The 27,177-nt window shown below is 39.4% G+C and overlaps 3 protein-coding genes across 6 annotated transcripts in view; all 3 read right to left on the bottom strand.

Moving 5' to 3' along the window:
• Positions 1-458: 458 nt before the first annotated feature.
• The window catches only part of LOC121051586 (transcription factor GTE12-like), a 52,178-nt gene continuing 25,459 nt past the window's right edge, over positions 459-27,177 (bottom strand). Inside the window, exons 2-3 of the mRNA XM_040514199.1 lie at positions 848-1,326; positions 459-711 (exon numbers count right to left, since the gene is read on the bottom strand). Coding sequence (XP_040370133.1) covers positions 536-711; positions 848-1,326 — 655 coding nt within the window. The 3' untranslated portion in view covers positions 459-535. The remainder of the gene's footprint in view (positions 712-847; positions 1,327-27,177) is intronic.
• On the bottom strand, positions 11,429-13,751 carry LOC112187378 (transcription termination factor MTERF15, mitochondrial). Of its 4 annotated transcripts, XM_040514198.1 has the most exons (3): positions 13,625-13,751; positions 13,371-13,438; positions 11,941-12,988 (listed from the first exon to the last, which is right to left on the bottom strand). In XM_040514198.1, the coding sequence occupies exons 2-3, from the start codon at positions 13,374-13,376 to the stop codon at positions 12,398-12,400; spliced, it is 597 nt and encodes a 198-aa protein (XP_040370132.1). In that variant the 5' UTR covers positions 13,377-13,438; positions 13,625-13,751; the 3' UTR covers positions 11,941-12,397. The 4 variants fall into 4 exon arrangements, 2 of the variants coding, with proteins under 2 accessions (XP_040370132.1, XP_040370131.1); XR_005806138.1 differs by adding an exon at positions 11,429-11,673 and having other exon boundaries at positions 11,992-13,744; XR_005806139.1 differs by lacking the exon at positions 11,941-12,988 and adding an exon at positions 11,429-11,673 and having other exon boundaries at positions 13,371-13,744.
• On the bottom strand, positions 17,201-19,663 carry LOC112187377 (transcription termination factor MTERF2, chloroplastic). Its single transcript, XM_024326142.2, has 2 exons — positions 17,627-19,663; positions 17,201-17,502 (listed from the first exon to the last, which is right to left on the bottom strand). Exon 1 carries the CDS (start codon positions 19,496-19,498, stop codon positions 18,308-18,310), a length of 1,191 nt encoding a protein of 396 aa, XP_024181910.1. The 5' UTR covers positions 19,499-19,663; the 3' UTR covers positions 17,201-17,502; positions 17,627-18,307.

The following is a 27,177-nucleotide window of genomic DNA, read 5'->3' as shown; positions in this document are numbered from 1 at the left end:
GTTTGTGAATGTTACAAGGCATCAAAATGTTTTAGAAACGGGACATGGAAAATGTCATTGAAAGCATAATTCAGGTTTGGAGTTTCATTTTACTTTTAAAACTCCCCAGCACCTGTGACAAAAGGAACTTACTCAATTCAATATTTCAGATAGGTAAAGATTCAGAAGTAGCCCAAGGTTTCCACATGGTACTCCAAAAGTACACTAAACAGAAGTAGCCAAAAACAACTTGGAAGTTGGAACATTGCAAAATCAACATGTTGATGCAAACTTAAACCGTTTAGTTTTCACAACACACTAAACAGAACAAATTCCACCTAAGCACCTGATCATAGTAAACAAGTATGTAAAGTGAGTGATAAATTTCGAAGGCAAGCTCCTTATACTGTACAAATCAGCAAGAAGAAATCAACAAGAAGAAAATATAGCAACCCCATGTCATCCGAGACAAGAACAAATAAGAATATCCAGCCAAATATGCAATTGAAAGATTAACAGATCATACACAGATTTTCAGCACTCATTTTGATAACAGTCAAAGGGAGCAAAAAGCAGAAATCTCATTTTGATAACAGTCAAAGTTTCTGTCACGATTACATGAATTTTTGTACATAGAATAAATTTTGCTACGTAGCAGTATGTACTTGATGATGATGATATGCCACCATATGTGGATGTAATATTTCGTTGTTTGTGGACTCTGTTCTCCATCTGCTCACCATAACAAATCACAAAGCAAGGGACAGACAATTAGAGAAGAAAAAACAGTTTCTTTAATTTCAAGTTAAAGAAGTGATAATCAATTAAGTAAAATGGAAATTCTTCGAGCTTCATCAACGGATTTCACCTTCTTCCCAATCTCCAATGCGAAATTCATCCTCTTCATAAACATGTTCAAGTTCATCCCTCTTCAAATAGATGCCCAACTTGTCAAGTGTCAACCAACGATACACCCTGTAACAAGAATCCTGTTTGATGCCACCACTGCACAACAAGTTGAGTTGTTGAAGATCTTGTAAAGGATTCTCGACTTTCAATCGAGCAGCCTCTTCAACCCTCAAAATTTCCTTACGAGCCTGTTCCCTTAGCCGTTTGATTCGGAGCTCCTTATATTTATTGACTGCACAAGTGATAGCAGAAGCAGAACCCTTCTCTTCGTCAAGGCCGCGCTTGATTCGGCGTTCCTTATCTTTATCCACTGCACAAGTGATAGCAGAAGCAGAACCCTTCTCTTCGTCAAGGTTTCTGGATGACCTCTTGGCCCCTCCTCCTCTTTTGTTGTTGTTGAGTTGTTGAAGACTTAATGGACTAATAAGAGACACAGACCTATCCAAAGTAGCACAAGAAGCTTTCAAGGTTGAAGACCTAGTTTCAGGAAACCGTAATTGACCCTTAAATATTAATAAACTTTGATAATTAATTAAATCACAAGGATAATTAAGACATTTACAAAATGTATTTTTCTTTACAAAATGCATTTTTCTTTAAAAATTTGAAAAAAAAAATATCCACAACCCATTTTTCTCTCTCCCACTTTATTTTCTCTGCAATAACCAACTTTTTTCTTTTTTATTTTCTGGAAAAAAAAAACTAATAACTTACACATGCAGAGCATGTGTGGAAAAATGCTAGTAATTTAATAAAGCGTTGGGGAATGGTTTTTTCCTTTCCTTTTGTTTTAAATCTGTTGTATTTATTAATGGGGAGGAGCCAAGTTGGGTCCGTGGGGGGTTTGACGAAAATGCCCCTGCACTCCTCCTTCATTGGGAGCAGCCGTCACCGGAGTCGAGTATAACCCAAGCCAAATCCGGGAGCGCTTGTTTGGCTCGTGAATCTCAGCTATCCATATCCCCTTGTACGGCTCATCGCTTCGTATTGGCCGTCGCTTCTTCTTGACCCTAAATTCTTCTGTTCTGGGTCTGAGCTTTCGGGTATGAAAAAGTGAACTAGAGAAGGATAGAGGTTGAAGATGAAGGTGAGTGGTTTTCGGGGAAGAGAGGGAGGCAAGGTGTTGCATTCTACTTGGCCACTGAGCTTGTCATCAATGTCAATCATAATATTACTTCAGCTTTAGGATTTATGCAATTTGATTTTATCTGAGTTGGGTTACCATAGACATTTGCTCATTCTTCGACCTCCTTCAAAACAACTTCATATTCAAATCTGGGTTTTGGATGGTTATTTCAGAACTTATATTCAAACTCCGATCCTACCATGCAATTGGTCAATTGGTGGAGCAACAGGTCGAAACCCGAGTCCATCAAGAAAAAGAGTGAAATTGGATTGGTCGCAGCTGCTCCTCTTGCTCAGCTCTAAGATATTAGAGTGTTGTCGAGAAACATCGCGGCTGCCGGAAATGGATGAAGAAGATTTGTTTTAACTATTAACGTTGACCGTCAATACACATTTATGAACAATGGACGGGTGGATCACCTAAATGGTTGAGATTGCAGGTTTTTATTATTATTATAGTAGAATCCGTTTCTACGGCGAACCCTGAGGTGATGTCAGTAGTGCAACCACGCTAGACCTCCATTTTCGAGAGGCCACCGATCTATAGCAAGTGAAGATATATCAAATCAATAATAGTATTAAATGTGCTTTGGTTCGCTTGGTCAATACGGCGTCGTGCAATGTATTAGCGCGTTTCTAAACGTGTTGTTTTCTTTCATTCCCCAAGAAAATGAAATGAAAGGTGGAATATCAATTTTTTATATAATTTGCAGGATAAATCATTCTCCAAAACAAATAATCAGCACATTACTTCAACAAACAAAGTGAGACATATAAAATCAAATTATTACACAAATAAAAGGACCGATGTTTGTTCCAAAAATAACATAAAATGAAAAGACTAATTGTCACGTGTGAAGATCGTGTCAAATGATTAGTATATTAAGTATGTAACTTCTTTTAGTGTTACCTTAGATGTAGAACTTGACATCTTTACTGACGCTTCCTTTTGCAGGGGAATACCTTAGAAGTACTAGCTAGACTAAATGCTACTTGGTTGAAGTGCTTTCATATGCGAGGGCCTCGTACCCTATTGTCGCCTTCATGCTAACCCCAGCCAGTACTCGGCTAATCATTGCTATATATAGACGTTGTCTCAGAGCATTTCTTGTCTAAGAGCATGATGAAGAGAGACCGGCAGTTCTCAACCTCAATCCTTCCAAGGAGCCTATGTGGGTTTTGATCCTCCAATGTTGTTCTTAGTGTACAGTTCTTTCATCCTTTAACCCTGTTGGGTTAATTAGTACGTCCGTCCTTGGAGCCCTATGCTTTGATTGGCATATCCAAAGTGTCTGTTTAGCCAGTCTTGGTCTCATGAGTCTTTCTTGAAGTATCCATTAAATGCAAAGGCAGAGGTCATAGAGTTCTAAGATTACCAATCTCAAACAGATCTCAATATCCTTTCAAGGTTTACTTGTGCTTTCATATTGATGATGAAATGGGTCTAATTAAACATCTAGAGAATGTATATAGTACATAGAAACTCGATTGCTTTCTGAGTTGCAGAGCATGCAATTGGTGTTGAGCATTCAAGAAAAGGAGATGTATATAGTAATGGGATCATTGTGTTGGAAATCTTTGACGAAAGAAAAATCACCAAAGTAATGTTTAAGGGTCGTGGTTAAAGACGGTTTGAGTGTCCATAACTTTTTTATCTGGCAACACTCGGAAGACAAATGTAAATTTTGGACCTTGCTCTTTCTGCCACTGTCAAATGAGCACATCTGAAAATCAAGTGAACTAAATGAGTGCTTGTGAAAACGAAATCAAAGCAGAATTGAAGTTGAAAACAGAATCTGTATCTGAAAATCTGAGGAAAATGAAAGCTTGTAGAAGTGCATACTTTTGATTCTTAAGATCGGACTTTGTATGCTTGGAGGCATCACCAAAGAATAGAATGAAGATGCAGAACTAGTGCTGCTATGTACTCAACTTTACATTGTCTGCAGAGGTTGAAATGTAACAAGTGCTGCCATGAAAAACCAAGGCATATTTGCTAGTTTTTTTTCCTAGAAGATAAAATGAAACATCCCCCATTGGAAATTACGGCCTTCTCAGTATAATCTAGCTTAACCAGAACTTCTCTTTGGCTATGAAACAAGTGCCAAAAGGCCAACCAGTTTAATGTATTATACAGCAACTAGAGTGTTGGCTCGGAGGACTTGAACAAAGCATTGAAATACCTTGCGCTTCAACCACACAGACTTAAATCAAAAGGTTGGGAATAAGGAACTAAGGACGTGTACTGTCACAATTCACAAGACACCAAATATGGCAGGGTTGATAATGATTCTTGGCAAATGCCTGACCTGGGAAATACATCTTCAATAGAGTTCCACTACCACCCCTCTGTCAAGCCTTGGAACAGAACTCTGGCAAGAGAAAAATATACTCATTAAGTTGAATATTAATAACCTTATTTGACTTTGAAAAACAGAAGACAGCAAGCAAGATAGACCTCGTTGTTAAAAAATGGAGTCCTTGATATAATTAACCAATGGCGGATCTAGGATTGAAGTTTTGGGTGGGCTTGGATTTCTTAAACAATATATATATATACACACACACACACACACACACACACATACCAGCAATGCCTCCACATCCGCCTGCCACAAATTCTTTGCCCCAACTGCTTGTAAGAAATTCCGGCAAGAAATCCATTTTTCCCTTCACCAAACAACCCCAATTCCACCAGCTCCTTCTCTTCTAATCAAAACCCAATTCCTATCTTTCATAAAAGCACCAAACACAAACCCAAATCAAAATTCTAGGGTCTCTGCCTTTCTCAAATTCAGCTGGAAATAACTAACTTATAGAGTGTTGAATGTCAAATTCCATAGAAGGCTAATGAAATTGGATACTTCCTTCTGGGTTTTCTTCTTTCTAATGAAGTCTTTTGAAAACCATACATCAACAGCAACAATAACAAGATGAGAAAAAGAGCTAGTCTGGAATCTTGGACGGGCTTGAGCCCGTCCTAGTCTGTGATTGGATCCGCCAGTGTAATTAACAAGACACTAACAGTTTGCAAGTATTTGCCTAAAGTTAGAATGAAGATTCAGGAAAGTAAAACCACAATATTCCATATCGAAACAATGGGATTGAGCACTAGCAAGCTGTAAGTGAAGTCCTTGCTTTACTAATAAAAACATGCCAGGATAAAAAAGAAATCCTTATTTTCCTCATTTGTTAAAATCAATTGATCCTCCTTCAGTGTATTTAGAATTGCTAACATACCTCTTGCCAGCTTCTACAACACAACCAAGAATCCAGTATGCATGGCTCCTACATAAAGGCATTTTTTATTGAGACATGCCTCATGATCAAGGTAGACATCGAACTTCCGTGAAACCAAGATGGAAAGGTAATTTAACTTCTCCACAAGGTCATTAGTAACACAGAGAGGAAATAATTTTTAAAACCAAGATAATTAATTTTTCATCTTGCATTTCTCCACACAAAGCCAATTTAAAGAAAGGCCTAAATCACCTAAGAGCAAGTCCACCGGTGTAGTCTTGACTGGTCATAGTCAACACCAAGCTGATGTGGTGACCGACTGTGGGAGAAAACAAGCTCCAGCGGTGGGTGCTTGACCGGGCAAAACCCACCCCATCTTGACTACAGCCAAGAAAATAGTCAAGTCCATGACTATTTCCATGACCGACCAAGCCCACATGCCAGCTCGGCTCAGCCCTGATCGTGGCTGACATGAGCACCATCTCAGCAGAGGACGACGCGCCTAGGGAGGGAACTGGACGACAGCGTGACGACGCGTGGCTCTACAAAGAGACTAGGCGTGAAGCCAGTCGCTTGTCCCGTAGCGACAGAGAGAGAAGGCCGGCCTGCCATGTGGAAGATAGCCGTTGGTCCTATTTGAAATCTAGGCCTAACGGTTAATTAATCCCAGCCCTTCATTTCAATTAAATGGGCAATCCTACGGCTTACAATTAACATGTATATATATGTTTGTAACGTTAATAAACGGTAACAAAAATTTTTTTAAAAAAAATTCTAAACATTTCTCTAGGGCTGGGCTCGGGTCGGGCCGGGCCTGAAAATTAGTGAGACCGAGACCGAACCCGAAAATATCGGTTCGGGCCGGTTCGGTCTTTTTGTAAACTGAAAACCGACAGAAACCGAACCCATTCGGGCCGGTTCGGTTTTCAGGCTTTTTCGGGCCCAAACATTTATTTTCAGTTTTCCACCGAAAAACAAAAACGAAACATTTTTTTTTTCCTTTTCTAATGCCCAACACCACATCATTGTATACGTTACATGTGATCAAGATAAAGATTTCATTTAGCTACAAAATCAAAGGCCACCTGCAACCACGGGGCCCCTGGATGGGTCTCTTTGTGGCAACCTAATATAAGGTGTGTCACTGTGTTGTAATATATAAATTGTAAACTATCACAAGAATATAACTATCCTAATGGAAACTACAAGGGAGCCTTTCTACGTTGTACATTGGAACGTTTTACAAGTCATCCTGCAAAGAAAAGAGAAAGGAAAACTTTCGGGTCGGTTCGGGCTTTCGGGCCCTAAAAATATGGAACCCGAGACCGAACCGATTACATGAATATGGAACCCGAGACCGAACCGAACCGAAAATTTCTATTCTAAAACCGAACTGAATCGGGCTTTTTTCCTCGGTTCGGGTCGGGTCCTCGGTCTTTCGGGTCCGGACGCCCAGCCCTACATTTCTCTATAAATACCTACCATTTATTTTAAATCTCACACCCAAAAAATTATATTTCACAGTAACCCAATTTTGTGCTTCCGCCTCTTTATATAGCTCTCATCTTCCAAATTTATTTATATCCAATATGGCTGAACAAAGGGGAAACACACGTCCAGTGGCCGGACAAGAGGGAGATCAAAGTGAAGATGATAATATCCAAGACAAAGGAGATGGACGGATGAGGAAGATGATCAATTGTGCAAGCCTTGGAAAATTGTAAGCCAAGATCCGGCTATAGGCACAAATCAGAAAAAAAAAACGACCTATGGAGGCGAGTGATGTGACACTTTGTCGCAAATTGGCCCCAGAGCCAATCATCTTCCTCTTTGCAAGGAAGGTGGAAAATTTTGAAGGTTGAACTCTTTGAGTGGCATTGTGCATTAAGGCAAGCGAAAAATTGGTACAAGAGCGGTTCAAATGCGGTTGATGAGGTATGTGTCTGTTGATATATCATTTAATTTGTTGATACATTATAGTAAAATATTACTTGATAAATAATGTAGTAATTATAATATCGTTTTATTTGTAGTAATCGTTTTTCGTTATAATTAAAATAATTAGTTGATAAATAATGATGTAATTACAACGATGTTTATATTTGTACTTAATGATTTTTACTGTAAAACGATGAGATACTTTCTTATTAAAATTATGACCTTTATATTTGTGGATAAATTATTTAATTTGTTGATACATTATAGTAAAATATGTCTTGAAAAATAATGTAGTAATTATAATATCATTTTAATTGTAGTAATTATTTTTCGTTATAATTAAAATAATTAGCTGATAAATAATGATGTAATTACAACGATATTTATATTTGTACTTATTGATTTTTATTGTAAAACAGTGAGATAGTTTCTTATTAAAATTATGATCTTTATATTTGTTGATAAATTATTTAATTTGTTGATACATTATAGTAAAATATGTCTTGATAAATAATGTAGTAATTATTATTTTTTAATTATGTAGCAAGAGGAAGCACATAAATTGTGGCATGCCGGGATGAAGAAAAAGGGAAGAAAAGAAGACACAATTTTCAGAGTTTTAATAGTTACGCTATTGTGGAGGGCTTGCACAATTTAAAGACATCCTTAGCCATACATCAGGAGGAACATCAAATGAAAGAAGTCAACATATGCAAAGACAACCAATTGCTGAAAATTCCCCCATCAACTTGGACATGGATGTAGATGAGGTAATTGCAGGTGAAACTGCAGATCCTATTGTGAGGCCTCAAGGAAGGAAGGCTGAGAAAGAAGCAATTCAGAAAGGAAAGAAGGCAGCGAAAGATCAAACTCTTTTGTCAAGCACACTCGAGAGTATAGCGAATAACCAAATAGAGGCAACCACGGGCAAGAAAAAGCTCGATGAGGAATTCGCTCGAAGTCTCCAAGAGGAAAGTCAACGAGCATGTATCCTCTTGCAAATTGAAATGCGAAAAGAGCAACTCCTATTACAAGAAAGGGAAGAGCGAATTAAAAAGAGGAAAGAGCGAAATAAAGAGAGGGAAGAGCATATTATGGAGATTGATACAAGTCAAATGACGCCAAATAAAAAGCGTTATTGGTCAAGAAAGCAAAAGAAGATAGCGGAGAAAGAAGAACTTTGCGAGCAGACGCCACCTGCTATGGGTGGATACTATCTGCAACCCAATTTTGGTGGTGCATTCCCACAACCAAATTTTGGTGGTGCATACCCACAACCTCCTTACCCCGGTGCATACCCACAACCACCTTGCCCCGATGGATTCCCACAACCTCCCTTCACTGGTGGATTCCCACCACCTCCCTTCACCAGTGGATTCCCACAACCCCCTTACCCCGGTGGATACTATCCGCAACCACCTTACCCCGGGGGATATTCTACACAACCACAATTTTTACCTTTCTCTACGGGTGATTCCACCAACCCTAACCCTAATGATGAACCTTCAAACACAAATTGGATTCCTAGAGAGGAAGAGGTTCATAATAATTAGGTGATTATGCATGTTGTGTAATTGTATTGTACTTATTCCTAATCTTTCATCTATGTAAGCGACAATTTAATGAAATAAGCAAAGTTGTATTTGAAAATTCCTCTTATTAAAGCACACACCTTATATTCAAAATCATAGCACATAATACAAACCAAATTAAAATCACACTGACATAAAAAAACATAATACAAGCCAAATAAAAGCACACCAACTTCCCAAAACATAATACAAGCCAAATTCGAAGCACACAAACATAACAAAACATAGATATTAGCCAATTATTCCAGAAAAACCTATATTATGATCTAGATCTCCATGTTGCCTTGAACATTCCAAAAATGCTCTATCAGGTCTTCTTGAAGGTTTGAGTGATTGTTTGCACTTCTAATGGCATCATATCGATCCATGAATCCGTTGAAGTAATAACCATCTCTACCAACAAGATCGAAGTCATCACAGTCGGTCCTTCCCAAACCTGGGCCAACCTGGGCCACATATTGTTATCCTCTTCTTCATCGGACTCCAAATCCTCATCGTTGTCATCTGGTCTTTCATCCTCAATTATCATGTTGTATAATATAATAGAAGTCAGCATGATGTATAGAAGGTCTTCTCTATCCCAGCCACGAGCTGCTCCTCGAACAATACTAAAGAGCATCTGTAAAATGCCGAAACATCTCTCCACATCCTTCCTATACCCCTCTTGAGCCTGGGAAAACTTCAGATCCTTGGGTCATATAGGCCTTGGAATTGATTTAACGAAAGTCACTCATTGCGGATAGATACCATCAGCGAGATAATAACCTAAATTGTGAATTCTGTTATTCACTTGAAATTGGATCTGAGGGGCTCGACCAGCAGTCAGCTCGTCAAACAACAGGGACTTAGCAAGCACGTTGAGGTCGTTGAATGATCCAGGCATTTCAAAGAAGGCATGCCATATCCATGTGTCATAAGATGTGACTGCTTCGAAGATGATAGTGGGAACACGTTTTCGACCGCTGTATTCTCCAGCCCAACCTGTTGGGCAATTCTTCCATTGCCAGTGCATGCAGTCGATGCTTCCAATCATCCCAGGAAAGCCTTTTCGCTCAGTTTTGGCGAGAAGTCTTTTAAGGTTGGCCGGAGTACAAGCCCGGAGGTATTCTACCGAGTTCAGATTAACGATTCCTCTTGTAAATCGTTTCAGGGCCTCGATGGAGGTAGATTTCACCATCCGACAATACTCAGCGCATTGATCTGCCCCGGCACCGTAAGCAAGCATTCTTAAGGAACATGTCAGCTTCTACTGGGGAAGTAGTCCGACTTTCTTAGTAGTATCTGATTTCTGGACAAAGTACTGGCATAGCGACAAAGGTCACGAGAGATACGGTTGAAAACATTGTGACTCATCCTGTACCGTGTCCGGAATACCTCTTCACTGAAAACTGGACGCTCCACAAAGTAATCTTCCATCATGTTTTTCCTTCTTGCTTCCCTAAATCGCTCCTCATTTGGTGCACGCCCCGGTTGAGAACCCCGTCTTCGTGATCCGGAGGAAGCTTCAGCTTCAACGACTGCTGCTACCACAAGAGCATTAGTCGTATACATCTCTTCATGATCTTCATCTCGAGATTGTCGATACTTAGCCCACAATTTCTTCATTGAAATGAGGGGAGGAGAGGAAATGTGTTGGATCTGGAGATATGAAAAAGAAGGAGATTTGTGAATATCAGCTTATGTGTGAATGGTGTGCTGCCTCTTGCTCTATTTATTTACAATTTTCACATAAGACGTGATCAGATTTCGAGGACACGTGTCCACTCCTGGTTCGAAGTAATCTGATCCGAAATCTTAGATAAGATTACATCAACAATAACCGTTAGATTGAATAGTATGCAAATGATCTGGTCCATTCAAAGATGTCGGTGGTTATTTCAAGCGTTTCAAAAAAATTGTCAGTGGTGCCTTCACTCATTTCATGAAAAATTGTCGGTGGTGCGTTTACTTATTTCAAGATAAATTGTCGATGGCTCATAATTTGTAAACCGAAAATATTAGAAAAAAAGTAAATTGCATAATTATGACATTAATTATCCATAAATCTCCATTATTATCATCAAATATATTTTAATTTTAAAAGCCCCCCCCCCCCCCCCCAAAAAAATGAACAGTATAAATGACCTGTGAAACACACAATGAACAGTCTTGACTGGTCAAGAAAAAAACAGGTGGAAACCCCATGTCCAGTGGCAATGAACAGAAACTTGACTGGTCGAATTCTTGACTTTTCGACCTTGACATTTCTTGACTACGGGTGAACTTGCTCTAATGTAGCCAAATACAGAGATTCAAGTTAAAGCTTTTCACAGGTCCTACCACCAGAACTCGAGAAATTATTTTGTCCCAAGTACCACATGACATTGTTATGTGGTGATCTGAGCCAATCATATTACTAGAATTTGGTGAGAACCATGCAGAGATGAAAAAAAAAAATTAATTAAGATGACCAATTAGAAATATATACAAGTCATGTGGACCAATCGCATCAACCGACCACCACATGTACTATAGTTCAGAACCATGTTAATTTCCCGCAGAACTCATAAGTGCAGATTTAGTCCATACATGCCACACATCAATCAACAGCACAAGATGAAGGTCATAAGCATGATTTACCCATTATCATGCAGAAGAAATAAGTCGTATGATAAGCTTGATTCTGCTCTTTAAATCAACAGTATACAGATCAAATGTAAAGAAAAGAAGTTGACAGAGAATCCCAAATGCTGTCTTTACATGTCATTCCATGCTCAATAGAGCAGTAAATGTTAACAAACTAACTCGAGATGCACTTCACACTCGAGTTAACCATGTTAGAGCAGCAAAACACAAGCAGGCATCTTAGAGCAAACTTTTTGCACCCATGGCTAAACCCTCGATTCCCAACCTACAATCCATATACAACTTGTTACAAAACACATTCATGCAAATGTAGCACAAGAATCAGTCATCCATTTTCATTTTGGTGAAGATTCAATGCGTCCATCTTGAAATTGCAGTTTCAGAATTAAAACAGTAAAAGAATGACATTATAGCATGTTTACTGATCCTGTTAAATGATTGAAGCAAATACAAATGTTTGACATATGGTTTTTTCAAAAGAAGATAAAGGTAAGCTACAAGGGCTTTGGATTTGAAGTGATCAAACTATTAGAACTAAATATTTTAATAAGACTTTCAATTACTTGCCAATTCAAACACTTACAATTACTCTCTTTAGACAGAAATATTAATGAAATTTGAAGTGTCCTCTGCTGATGAATCAGTTCAGTAACCATCCATTTTTTTGAATAGACTCTAAAATCCAGCTGTTGATAGAGACTTTCCTTAAGCCTCGGAGTTTAGGCAGTTTGACTGAGTTCAACCTGCAAAAATAAACTTGTACAGCAATCCAATTGGAGTCCTACACCTCTCCCTGTCTCCAAGACTTCATCTCTCAGAACTAAGTGGTTTAAGGACAGCATATTTGGTCAAGCAAAGGATATGATACTGTAAAACTTGACACAGAGCAAGAGTTGACATTTGTACGAGAACTTAATCCTCTGAATCATCAAACTAGAATGCAGGATAAATCAACAAGCTTCGTCCTACAATTGTTACACTCGAGTGACTCAACCACTTTCGTCGAATCCTAAACCAAATTCGCCTAGACCCATTTTCCCCTGTAAGATGCTCTGCAATTCAGGTGCTTGTTCTTCATATTTGATCACAAACCTTTCCAAGAACCACTTCTCGTTTTTGTGCACAATGCTAATTATATATAAATCTTCCTTGACAATTAAGCCCTTTAACTGGAGAAATCTGATGACTGAACACCTAGGTATGATTTGCTTCTCCAAACTATAAGTCAGAATATCTGGACGTGCAGCCAGATCTGAAGGCTGGCAACCCATTTTATTCAAAAGAAAATCCATTTTAGCTGAAATATTCTTCACACTGAAGCTCATAAACATGGGATTCTTTCTAAATGCCAACAACACATCATCTTCAGTCCAACCCCACTTCTCATAAAATTCCATCTTGTGTTTCCACTTTGCTGCATTGGTCACCGATACCACATACAAAGCTTTCATGAATGTAGTAGACGAAGGGTCAAATCCCATGCTGATGACCTTCTCGACATTTGTCTTAACCTTCTCAGAGTCAAATGACAGTGCAAGCAAATGAGAACACACCCACAGAGGAAATGACGCTTCTGGCACCTGTTGCGCTCTCAGAATCAAAGTGTTGTGAGGTACATTGCTCAATACTTTGGGGTTAAACATATAATAGTTGCTAATGAAATAAGGGACCTTATGCTCAGGTATTTCTAGAGTTTTCATAATATCATAACAAGGTCTAATACTTCTCTCTAAGCTCAATGTCAAGATAACGCAAGTTGACACGGAAGATCCGGGCAAGGTCATTGCCCGAAAGGCCAATGGAAGTGAAAAACTGGAGTTTTGGCCAAAGGGTCTTTTCAGCATTGGATACAAGCAAAACTGGGCATTTCTTAACAATGTCAGAGATGTGGGCATCACTGAGTCCATAGTCTTTAAAAAGCTTAATAACAGAGTCGGGTTTTTCTGGGGTGTCGAAGCGTACCTTCATCTTGTTGGACGCAGAGAGAGCCAGTTGTGGGGAGAACCCAAATGAGTTTATAAGGTATGAAACTGTAAAAGAGCGAGCTTTATCATCTTGGACCCCTAATAATGGTTTTGATGAATATAATCTTGTAAAAGGTGGTGCCTTTTGAAGATGGGTGACTGAATAATCAACAGCAATCCTACAGCTTGGAACTAGTCATTGCAATCTTTTACAGCAAAAACCAAACATAACTGGATCAGAATGGGACTCACCCAATTCGAATGCTTTCTCTGCTGAAATTGAAGCCGGCAATTTAGTGCTCCAGTTCCTCCGTCTATTTGGGATTTAGGGTTTTGCTCTTCTTTTCTGGAACTGAAGAATGAAGAACACTACAAGTCGTATTTAGGAAGGGATCACTTTAAATAATTTAATTCTTTTCAATGTTATTCTTTTGATAAGTTTTAAATACACACCCCTAATTACTTAATACACACTCCATACTTAATACACAACTCATTTAATTTCTCATTCTAATAATTTACTAAATACACAACCCAAAGTACCTAAAATACCCTTAATCTCAAAAATCATGAAATATCCTACTTTTTGACTATATTAAGGTTACTATTTAATATGATTAGTATATTCTAGTATATTGACATTTATTACTTGTGTTAGTTATTGAGAAATCCATAAAGATTTATTATTGTTTCCTTTAAATAGATGCATATAAATAGGCTTTGTGTTATTTGAGCTCTCATCCACCAAACACCATGTTAATCAAGTATAAAATTATGAGTCGAACATTCAACCAAAACTATACCAGTAGTTTCTCCATAGTGGCGGAACTAAATAGTTGTCATTAGAGGGGCCAAACAAATTAACAATTACAAAGTTTTTTCACCTGTGATGTTTTATATTAGAAAATAAATTGATTAATCATAACTCTTAGAACAAAAAAGGAAATTAACTAAAAAATGGGAGTAAAGCGATATGTTTACAAAATATTTAATGCCATTGATTTTGAAATTCTAAATATTATGGTCTCTAACCTCATCTAATTACAATTTATTTAAGGAAAAATTAAATTAGATAGTTTCTAACTTTATTCTTGTATTAAATTGGGAGGCCATGTATAGAAATTTGTTGTGTTTATCTAACTATTTATACATAAATAGAATAATATAAGGAAAATATGACTATTTTTCTTCTTCTTCTAATGCATAGATGTCTGTTTTGGTCATTTAACTTACTTACAAAATCTAATTTGAAATATAAAATAATAGGAATGTGTATTAAGTGATTAGGGGTGTGTATTTAAAATTTCTCTATTCTTTTGTATCACTTTTCATAGGGTAGAAGCTAGATATCACGGTATGGTATGTAGACACTAATTTGATATTTTAAACTTCTCAATTGCTTAATGGTATGCAATAAAAAGATTTGTAACTTGTTGTTTAAGCCTTATAATGTTAAGGAGTAATCCAACAAGTCAGATTGATTGAAAAACTATTATAGATGCATGACGTGACTTAATACTGATCAATCTTACTCTTAAGCCTCGTTTGGTTCACGGAATGAATTTCTTAGGAAAGTTATTCCTTTGTATATCCATCGGGAAGGGAAATTAAGATTACTACTAATGTGTTTTGTAATATTAAGAAATTGAATCAACAATTAATCGTATAATTGAAGAAAATTTATTTCTTTTTTAGGGGTTTTGTCCATTTACCCCATTTCTAGGGATTTTTTTCTCACTTACCCCATTAAGTTTTTTTAATTCCGTCTTACCCAATACACTCTAAGGGAGTCTTCCCTAATACCCCATTAAGATTTTTTTTTTGTTTTTAATTTTTTTTTGATACAATTTTACCCCTCACCCCTTTGTTACTTAGAGAGAGAGAGAGAGAAAATGGAAGAGAGAGAAACCATAGGAGACTTCGCCGGAGCCCGTCACCGGCCGCCGGAATCCGGTCACCGGTCGCCGGATTCCTGTCACTTGTCGCCGGATTCCAGTCACCGGCTGCCGCCCACCGGAATTTGCTGAAAATCTCACCGGAAAGTTTTTTTGCCCCCAATAGATGTATATTGCCTCCCAACAGACGTCTATTGCCCCGATAGTTTATTGTCCCCCAATAGACGACTATCAATCATGTATTGCCCCCCAATAGACGACTATCAGCTATGTATTGCCCCCCAATAGACGTCTATTGCCCTCCAATAGATGTCTATTACCTCCTAATACACGTTTATTTATTAAAATTAGATAAATAAAACTTTGATTAACAAAAAAAAAAAAAGGAGATTACATCAATTCAAAACGTCTACTGCCCTCCAATAGACGTCTATTGCCCCCCAATAGATATTTAAGAGGCCTCTATTGCCCCAATAGAACCTTTTTTTTTCTTTCTTTCTTTTCATTTTGGGCTTCTGAACCAATTTACAGCAAAAAAAAAAAGAATTTGATTTGGGCACCCAGAGAAAAGCTCTGGGCACCAAATCATGGTTCTCCTCCACCACCGGCATACCAGATCCATGTTCTCCTCTGCCACAGGCCTGTGTCGAGGCCGGAGAGCCTGGGTCGAGCACCAGAGGTCGAGCTCGAGAGCCAATTCCCGCCGGAGATGAGTTGCGGTTTTGATTTCGTGATCGGCTAAGCCAAGCAACCGGTGAGTTCAGTCTTCAGCACGAACTCGCTGCCGGCAATCGATGGCGCGAACTCCGAGCTCGCTACACTAACCGGAACTCCGACCTAGCTGCACGGAGGTGACGTAAAGGAACTCCGAGCATGCTGCACGAACTAGCCGCCGGCTGTACGATCGATGGGGCCGGCTGCACGAACTCGCCGCCGTCTTCTGGGCTGCACAAACTCGTCGCCAACTGCACGAGCGCCGGTTTCTGGGCTGCAAGACTATTGCCGGATGTGAGAGAGAGAGAGAGAGAGAGAGAGAGAGAATCAGATCGAAGAGGAGAGAGAGTCAGATCGAAGGGGAGAGAGGAGAGAGAGCTCGATGGCATATGGTGTAATTTATTAATTTGATTGAGGGTAAAATTGTCTTTTTAATTTAAATTGGGTAGTGGGGAATAAAAATCTGTTGCTGGGGTAAGTGGGATAACTTTAGCTTATTTTAGGGCTTTGGGTCAAGGACCATTTTTCTTATAGAATTATTTTAGCCTTACAAATAGTGTAATAAATGTTAGAAAAGTGTAATAAATGCTAGGAAATGAGAAAATAAAATGGTTCCTTAGGAGAACGGAATGATTCATTTTCCTTCCTATTTTCCCTTGCAAGAGGAATCATTTTCCTAACCTTGCACTTACCAAACACGGAAAAGTAAGCACTTTCCATTTACCAAGTTTAAAATCCGTGAAACAAGAGGCCCTAAGGAATATCTTTTGATCATAAATTGGACTTCATCCCCAAAGTGATGAAGCATAGTCTAAATATAGTTATGCATAGTCTACAATGATTCAAACATCTAAATTTCAATTAATTTGCAAACTTTAATACTTTAATTCTTGATCTTTTAAGTAAACCAAGATCGTGAAGTTCTTATTCTGTGTAAATCCTAATGAATTGCAATCAATGTTGGATGACAAAATATGCAACCAATTCCACATCTCAAAGTCATCTTTTTTCTCTGGTCTCGTACATGTAAACCCTGAACTTTACGCTCTTGAGGCCTAATTTGAACCGGTAGAAGTTGGAACCTGTGTTTGAGCTAAAGAAGCTTCACCTGAAATGAACAAATACCAGAGCCGAACAACTAAAAGCATTCAAAGTAAATTGTAAACCAGATTCGATCACTAAAAGTTGAATATCTAACACTGATGAACAAAATATTGGCATTTGGGTGTATAATACCCTGCTTTGCAGCAGTCAAATCTATCGCTTCTTTGATCTTAAACTTCATTACAGTTAGTATGAGGCTTGTTTCTACATTTTTGGTACTTTTCCTGCTGCTACATATCATTGTTCCTTCTCCCACAGATTCAACTCAGGAGTACCTGGCGACCAAGCTAACACCAATCACATGAGCACAATCAGGTGCATAGAGAGAAGGCAACCACTGCTGGAATTCAAACAAGGCCTCATTGATAGCCCTCATCGACTTTCTTCATGGACTGCAGAAGATCTTGTCCACACATGCTGCAGATTAATCGACAGCACAAGCAGAAGATAATAAGCATTATTCACCCATTATGAGACAGTGAAAAAAAGTCATGTTCGTTTATCAAAAATATACAGAATGAAATGTAAGGAAATTACTCACGAGAGAATCCCAATACTGCTTTACACTTGAGTAAACCATGTTGAATGGACCAACCCCAAGGAAGGGTGATTGAGAGATTTGTTTACATCCATGGCCAAACCCTTCCCAACCTACAACATATACTACGTACCAAACACTCCAGATGTAAATGTAGCACAACGTTCTCTAAATCTTGAATTACTTATCCATTTTCATGTTGGTCAAGACTCAATGCAGATGTAAATGTAGCACAATGTTCTCCGCATTGATACTGCAATTTCATATTTATCAGAGTGAACCAGTGAACCAGTAATGTACCGAGTTACTGATCCTATTACAGGAGTGCAGCAAATACAAATGATTGACATACAGTTTCTTCAAAGGAAAAGAAATCTAAGCTACATGGCTTTGGATTCGAAGTGTTCACGTAGTAGTGTTCAAAAACGTAGAGAGTGTGTTAAACATGTAATATGAAGATGCCTGTCAAGAAGCAGTTCAGGAGCAATCCTATCTGAGTTGAACACCTCTCTATCTATCATAAGAATTCATCTCTCAGAACTAAGCGGTTTGAGGATAGCATACTTGGTCAAGTCATACACAGAAAAGAACATCATTTTCTGCATTGCCATTTAAAACTCTCTCTTTGTAGTAGAACTTCATCCTCAGAATCATCAATTAGAATGCAGAATAACAAGCTTTGTCCTAGACTTGTTTCACTCCACCTCTTTCATCAAATCCTAAGCCAAACTTTGCAAGACTGATTTTTTCCTTGTAAGATGTCAGCAATTCTGGTACTTGCTCTTGATATTTGATCACAAACCTTTCCAAGAACCACTTCTCACTTTTCTGCAGAATGGTAATTATAGATGCATCTTCCTTTGCGATTAAGCCCTCTAACTGGAGAAGTCTGATAACTGAACACCTAGGTATGATTCGCTTCTCCAAACTATAAGTTAGAACATCTGGACATCCAGCCACATCTGAGGGCTGGCAACCCAATGTATTCACATAAAAATCCATTTTACTGGAAATAATCTTCTCACTGAAGGACATAAACAAGGGACTCCTTCTAAATGCCAACAACACATCATCTTCAGTCCAACCCCACTTGCTATAAAATTCCATCTTCTGTTCCCATTTCGATGTATCCGTCACTGATATCACATACAGTGCTTTCATGAATGTGGCAGATGAAGGGTCGAATCCCATGCTAATGACCTTGTGAAGATTTGTCTTAACCTTCTCAGAGTCAAAGGATAGTGCCCTAAAATAAAAGGGCACCCACAGAGGAAATGAGGATTGTGGCACATCATGTGCTGTCAGCACCGGAATATTTCGAGCAACAATGCAGAGTCTTTCCAAACTATTCCGCCTGAAGTCACCAAAAAAATAACGGAGCTTTTCGTCGGGGATACGTAGAGTTTTGGTGAGATCATAACAAGGTCTGAGACTTCTCTCTAAGCTTAATGCCAAGATTCTTGGGTTGTTACAAAGGAGCCTAGCAAGGACAGTGCCTGAAATGCCAATAGAACAAAAAAACTCGAGTTTGGGCAAAAGGGTCTTCTCAGCATTGAATAAAAACAGGTGTGGGCGTTTCCTAGCGATTTCAGAGACATGGGTACCAGTGAGTCCATAGTGTTTCAGAAGCTTAATAACTGAGTCTGGTTTTTCTCGGGATTCAAACTGTATCTTATGTTTCTTGGACAAAAAAAGAGCAAGTTCTGGGGAGAACCCAAATGAGTTCACAAAGTATGAAACTGTAAAAGAGCGACCTTTTTCATCACCTGATAATGATTTTGATGAAAATGATGTGATAAAAGGAGGCGTCTTTCGAAAGCAGAGATAACTTGGAAATACTAATTGCAATCTTGTTCTACAATAAAGACCAAACATAATTGGAGCAAAGGACAACAAGGCAAGGGACTCACCCAATACCAATGCTTTCTCAACTCAAAATGAACCGGCCACCAATTTCTTGCTCCGTCAATTTGGGATTTGGGGCTTTTGAGCACTGGAATCTGAACGCCAGAAACTCTGTATTCTTCGGTGTGAAATTACAGAAAATAGCACTGAACACCGGCTCGCCTTTCTTATGTGCCTTTTTTTTTTTCCCTCACATATTATAAATTGAACTTTAAATTCTTATTGGTAGAACTGTCAATCGGTCGGTTTGAATCAGTTACAAGTCTTTATTAATTTTAAAATTAAAGCTTTCGATTTAAAAATGGAGCTACCAATTACCAACAAAATTTTCAGTCTTTAATCATATCTACTAAATTCAGTATTTCGGTTTTTAATATTATCTGTTATAAATATTATATAAATGTGGTTGTCCACTGTAAATACTCATTAGTTATGTCTTTATGATGTAAACACTACTCCTATATAAAGGGGTCTAATGAGAATGAAATACACACTTCTACCTCCTCCATACTCTGTTTCTCTCTTCTATCTCTATATTTTTCTCTAGTTTATAAAACGTTATCAGCACGAATTTGCACTTATTTTTCTTCTTCTTCTTCTTTGAACTCCATGATGATCCGCAAGCCTTATGGTGCAACATAGTTTCTTATGACCAATGCTAATGATCTATGAGTTTTTCTTCTTTCTCTCCTAGATGAATATCAATTTTCTTTATGCGATCATTTACATATATTTGTATGTATCTTTTATATAATATAATTGTTGAAAATTTATATTTGATATACGACAATGAGAACTACGTGCTCCATTGCTCAAGACTCGAGTCCTTTGACCGAGTAGTCTTAGAACCTATGGTTCTATAGACATCACACGAATGTTTTTCTCGTGTATTCCCTATGGGATCCATTGTTCATATTTATGAACTCTTCGAAACCTTTGTTTCGTATATGAATTTTTCATAGAACGTACTGTTCTAATAATTATGGATCCTGATATATCTCATCTTTCTCTTTGTAGAAAGATGAAGCATCTAACAAAATTGGATTTTGATCCTCTTAAAATTTCTGGCAAGAACTATTTGATGCTGAAATTCACCTTATGGCTAAAAACTCTGGAAATGCCATCAAAGTTGACAATAAGTCATCTGTGCAAGATCCGCCAAACCTATGATTTTCTTGCATTATCATCTTGATAAGATCCTAAAATATGATTACCTTACGGTGAAAGATCCACTTGAGATTTGGCAAGCATTGGCTGATCAATTTGCTCACCAGAAAACCATTGTTCTATCTAGAGCACGATATGAATGGACGCATTTTGCGCCTTCAGAACTTTAAATCTGTCACTAATTTTCAATTCCGCTAAACATATGATTACCTCCCAACTAAAATTATGTGGAGAATCTGTCAGTGAAGATAACAAGCTCAAAGTCTCTGATTTTTTTGTGGACAATGGAAAACATATTGATTACATGATCAGCGGTGGTTTTTCTTGACACCGATAAATTTTAAGCCTATGTTTAGGCGTTTTTTTCGTCTCTATTTATTTTGTTTAGTCATTTTAAGCCTATATTTTGGCACCGATTAAACGTAATTATGTTGTATTATTGTTATCTGTTTAATCACATTTATTATGTTTAAATTACCTTTATTACAATTCTTTCATAACCGAATTTGTCATGATAATTTGTTGCAAGAGTTACAATTTTCATGATAATATTTTTAATTGCCATTATCTTGTAGTTATTGTTATAAATAACTCATTGTTGTAGAGAAACTGAATTTGAGAGGAATTTGCTGTGTATTCTCATTGATAATAGGGGCCTCTTTATATAGAGGATTACAATGCATAGAATCTCAATCATACAAGGAAAGTAATTATACATTGATTAGGATTCTAGATCCTTCTAATTAAATCCTATTACCACTAGGTCAAGTAACCTAGAGTTTGGGCTAAACAAAAATTAGGCTTTCCTTCAACACTCCCCCTTGTGTTGCCCAAACGCGGTGCTTCTCTCGTTGCCTCGTTAAAAACCTTGCCGAGTAACAAAAACCCAGTGGGACAAAAATAACCTCGGTCGAAGGGGAAAAAGAGCACAACACACCCTTCACGATTCGAGACGAACATGTAGACATCTCCCCCTGATGTCTGCACCTCCCCCTGATGACTACGATCATGGCAGTTCAGATAATTTCCGCAAGTCAATTCTTGCCACATGTTTCTCGAACGTGGTATTGGGCAATGACTTAGTAAACAAGTCTGCCTCACTGTCCTCAGATCGAACCTAGTTCACTTTGATCTCGAGGAGTGTCTGTTGTTGCTGATTATGCTTGGTGTTGTCGCTTTTGATGTAGCCTTGCCTCATTTGTTCAAAACAAGTAGCATTATCCTAAATGCTCGTAGGCTCATCTGTGGTAGACTTCAAACCACAATTGTTCGAACATGCGTAATTATGGATCCAATCCATATACATTCACGAACCACTTCGTGAAGAGCAATGATCTCTGCATTGTTCGAAGATATAGCGACTAGGGTCTAATATGTAGACCTCCAAGATGTCATGGTCTTTTCCCATGGTGAACACTTAACCGGATTGGGAATGACCATTGTGTGGGTCAGACAGATACCCAACATCAGTAAAACCTTCCAAAACACATGTCGTTTTGGAATGGGGATAGAGAACGCAGGCCAGCGTTGTCGACGTTTCTGGTGTGTGATGAGTCCGAATCCATCATCTCTTCGTAGGGATAGAACAAGCCCATATCATTCATACATCTCAAGTATCAAAAGATATCTTTTACACCAATCCAATGGCGTCGCGTTGGCGCAGAGCTATATCTAGCTAACAAGTTCATGGTAAATGAGATGTCCGGTCTTGTGCATTGAGCTAAGTACAATAATGCGCCTATTGTACTTAACTAGGGCATTTCTGCCCCTAGCGCATCTTCGTCATTATCCTTCGAACGAAGAGGACCCTTTTCAGGATCAAGACTACAGACGATCATGGGGGTGCTTGGAGGCTTGACCTTGTCAAAATGCCTAAGCATCTATTGACACGATGCTCAAGTTCCAAACCGAGACATAATCGTGTTCTCCCAAAATCCTTCATCTCAAACTACAGATTTCAAGTGTTCAGCGGTTTCCCTTAACTCTTTAAGGGCTTTTAATGAAGATCATGTCCAACATGAACCGCGATAGAATCTGAAACTTGTTATAGAAATGCGTGGGCATATCCCTTCCCAATCAAGTAGTCACTTTAGTGAGCGTTTCAACCTCTTTGTAAACGCGCTCCATGGTCTAGAGCCACTTGACTTGGGTAAATGAAGTTCACCATGAACCTTCATGTATATTCCGTATCTAGATCCTATAGAGATAAGTAGTGACCACATTTGTAGGCTGCATGTTCAGTTATTCGAAAACTACCAAACTGACAGGGTAGTGGAGTGAAATGACATCCATTACGAGAGAATATGTCTCATCGTAGTCGATTCCAGGGCGTTTGTGAGAAGTCTTGCGCCATAAGGCGAGATTACCATCTCTTTTTCTCATCACGCTTTCTAACGAAGACCCATTAGTCAACAGGTTTTATGTTAGGAGGTGTTGGCATCTCTAGCTCGAAAACCTTCCTCTTCGTTAGAGAATCCATCTTAACCTGGATCGCATCTTTCCATTTAGGCCAAAAACTCTCTACGTTGGCATTCATTCATCAACGGAGCGTGGTTCGATATCATCGGACTCAGCAAACTCATGCGCAACAAAATGCGTAACTACATCATCAATTATGATGGAGTTTCTATCCCACGTCTCATGTACACTAGTGTAAGTTTCATAGAGCTCTATATTCTCAGGAATAGGGTTTGACGTTGAGGCGTCCCCCAACGATAACCATAACCCGGAAGATACTCATGAGATGGATTTTGAGTCTTGATGATTAAAGGATTGGAATGTGCCAAAGTATCCTTCGAACCCATGGGCCTCCCACGCATCCTAGCTGGGGCCAGGGCCTGTAACACCAGAGTGCCACTCTCTTTGGCATTGGCGCCATGCCTACCTCCGTGTAGGGTGGCGCGTACATCCTCTCGTAGGGACGTCCTTCCTTGCAGGCATGTTTGCAGCATAATTGTGTGATCTCGTCACTTTAATAGGGATCAAGATGAGACATAGTGGGGACAGACTACGACAATTCATGTCGTTCCTGTTGAACATTCTTGTTCTTATCTCCCCCTAACGACAGGAAGACTGTCTCATCAAAGTGACATCCGCAAATCTAGCGGTAAGGAGATCGCCTAGCAAGGGCATTTAAGTGGCGGACGATTGTTGGAAGCGCAAATCCAACGTAGTTGCCCATTCGTCTGTAAGGACCCATCATAGAGCGTTGTGGCGGCGCAATTGGCACATAAATGGCTCACTCAAATGTGCGTAAGTACAAAATATGTGTACCCAGTCACTAGCTGTAACACATAGGTACATTGAGTGGCGGTAGGTCGTAGACGAATTAGCATGGCTGCATGCGATATCGCATCACCCCAAGCGGATGTAAGAAGATTGGTGCGTATTACCAGTGTTCAGACTACCATCGTAGTCATTTCCGCGAGACCAATTGGGTGTGTACATGGGAATGTGATGTCCAACATCAAGCCCATTGCAATATCCATCGAAAGTCTTTCGATGTAAACTCTCTAGCATAGTTAAATCCAATTGACTGAATAGGATGATTCGGGGAGTGAGCCCATTGTCATATGATATGTGCTAGGAGTGTAGCGTAAGCAGCATTTATAGGTGGACAATGGCACAACACGTGACCAGCGTGTTTGCGTGTCAACCAACATCATAAAATATTTAAGCGTCCGCAAGTTGGTTGAATCAATCCACAAAATCCCTACGGATTCTTTGTAAGAACAGAATGAGTATTGTCATATCCTTTGCATAGGACGGTCTCAGTCCTAATTTCCATAAGGAATGGGCTTTGTAAAACGAGCGAGAGGCCTTAGAAGTAACCAATGAGTATTTTGGTTAGGCCTAAGCGTTTGTAGCGCTATTAGAAGCAAAATGTGTGACTACAGCTCCCATCGTGGCGTGGGAGCCATGGAAATTAGCATGTATGGCGTCATGGCCACAAGGAGGAACAACCATGGCGTTATGCCCATGGTTGGCGCCTTTTATGGCGGCATCTTGCTTCATTTTGCTCAAAAGAAAGGATGTCCATGTGAAGTCTTTTGTAGACGAATCATCATATCAGGACTAGGATGATCTATCCTGTCGTGACAAAGCCAATATGTGTCTAAATCCAAGAGATCTTCTCTCATAAGTTTATTGGATTTAATAGCTCGAATAGTGACATAAAGTCCACTAGAGAGACACATAAACGTCTCTAAGATGCGTCTTTGTTCGCAATCATTAGAGGTAATGCAAAGGAACTCATTTCAGTTCTCTACATGCATTTTCGCATGGAATTCGTTGGCTATTCATAGGGTACTATTTGCCCTAAGAGCGTAGAGAGTTTCTGTGACAACTGTAATCAAGGTGCCATTTGGCAAGTGGAACTTGGGCTATTCCATGTCCTTGAATTAATACTGATGGTCGAGCCATCATAGTCACAAAGTCATATGATCAGAATCAAAATTGAGTCATAATGAAAAGAACTCGAAATTTTATTCATAAGCCAACGAAATACATCATTGTTTCTATGATCAAAGAAAATCTAATCCAATAAAAAGGAATATGGCAATCGCCTACATCTCTTGGAAAATAAAAAGACTTAATCAAAATCGCCAGTTTCTGGGTCTTGATCCTTGTAGTCTTCCACCCTTAGATCTAGATCACCATCTTGATCTTCTTGTGCCATGTAATTTGCTTCCCTTGCTTCACGATACGTCTTGTATGTGTTTGCAACATTCTGGGGTGCGGTACATGCTTTGGCCCAATGTTCAGTTGATCTACATCGAAAACAAACATCATCATGGTCAGGCTCCCTTGATCGAGGCGCCATTGGGGCGCGATTTGAACGACCTATCCTCTTGGTGGCGTTACCACCATGGTCGGAGGCTCCTCCTCTCTCTCTCTTCACACGTTGACCTCTACGGTTCCGTGCACGCCTCCCTTGGCGATTTCCTTCCTCTTTAGGGCGAATATATGGACCAGAACGTCCAGAATTGTCCCTATCCTTAGGGTTTCGCTCCTTGCGTCCTCCATTGGGGGCGCGACTATAGTTAGACTCCGGAATAGGCTTAGTTCCCACGGGTCTAGCATTATAGTTCTTCACAAGGATATTATCGTGCTTTTCAGCTACGTTCATGGCGCCAATGAGCTCATGAAACCTTGTGATACGTCCTGCATTTACATCAATCCGATAATTCTTTGAAATCATCAATGCAGAGACGGGGAAGGTAGAGAGAGTCTTCTCGATCAACATCGTATCAGTTATGGCTTGGCCACAATACTCCATCAGAGACTTGATACGAAGAGCTTCCGAGTTATAATCAAGCACAGACTTGAAATCACAAAAGTGGAGGCTATGCCATCGCACTTCTAAATCAGGAAGCAGGGAGTCACGAACGTTGCCAAATCGCTGCTCAAGTTCTACCCATAGCTTTCTTGGGTCTTCCTCATTGAGGTATTCATTTTGGAGTGCGTCATTCATGTGTCTTTTCATGAGAATTATGGCTTTAGCTTGTTTTGCTTCAAAAGCAGTAGCTTGCTCGATTGAGAGCACGTTCTGACCAGGCTCTTGGATGGTTTCCAGAATTCCATCAGCCTTAAGATGCTGGCGCACATCTCGGACCCACCTATGGTATCCTGCGCCAGTTGTCTCGAGTGGGACAAAGCTCAACTTGTTCAGGTAACTCATCCTGAAAAAAAACACAAGATTAGGGTTAGTTTCGGAGCGAAAAAGGCTACCACGAAAAACTATTAAATTTCTGAGCGTAGTCGCTTCCAAGAAATTAGGAATTTTCTGAGCGTAGTCACTTCCAAGAAATCGAATTCCAAGAGGGGTTTTGGATTAGATCGAAACGACGATGTATATGGTCGATCGTTTTCTTCTCAACAAACTCTAAGTTTGGAGGACTCTACAAGCTCCAAGCTTGGAGTGAGCACGAACCCCAACAGCTCGGCTATTGGTCTCCCCAATGAAGAAGAAAGGGGGGTAGAAGAAGGGATATTGGAAGTCCCCGAGAAAAGAAGAAGAAATTGAAAAACTTCACAAAAACGGGAACTTTTAGAAAAAAAATACCTTAAAAGATGGTCGGAAAAATCGTCGCCGGAAAGTACTGTAGCGGCCGGAAAAAGTCACCGGAAAAGTGTCCGGAAAAGTCGCCCGAATTCGGCCCGAAAAGTCTTCGGAAAGTGGCCTGAAAATGTTGACCGGTCGTTGACCGGGTGCTGACGTGGCAGAGCAGTGCTGACGTGGGCTGCTGACTGGATGCCTGCGTGGCTTTCTGACGTGGACGCAAGGATGACGTCAGCAGGGTCTTCGTTATTGGGCTTCAGGCTGCTGGGCCTCAGGCAGCTGCTTGGGCTAGGCTTCTCTCCCTTTTTTTTTTTTTTCTTTCTTTCTGCCGGTTCGGTATCAAGCTTTCTGGTGGCCGGTTCGGACGATTCTAGGCCGGTTCCGGTGGAAGATTTTCCGGTTCTGGGTTTCTGGGATGGAG

Source organism: Rosa chinensis, chromosome 2 (genome assembly GCF_002994745.2).
Source record: "Rosa chinensis cultivar Old Blush chromosome 2, RchiOBHm-V2, whole genome shotgun sequence".
Classification (NCBI taxonomy): Eukaryota; Viridiplantae; Streptophyta; class Magnoliopsida; order Rosales; family Rosaceae; genus Rosa; species Rosa chinensis.
The sequence above is the reverse complement of the archived record's forward strand: the minus strand, read 5'-3'. Positions and strand labels throughout refer to the sequence as shown.

Excerpts from the sequence above, each read along its gene's own strand:
- LOC112187378 (XM_040514197.1), bottom strand. The coding sequence starts at position 13,315 with ATGGACTCAGTGATGCCCACATCTCTGACATTGTTAAGAAATGCCCAG.
- LOC112187377 (XM_024326142.2), bottom strand. The coding sequence starts at position 19,498 with ATGTTTGGTCTTTATTGTAGAACAAGATTGCAATTAGTATTTCCAAGT.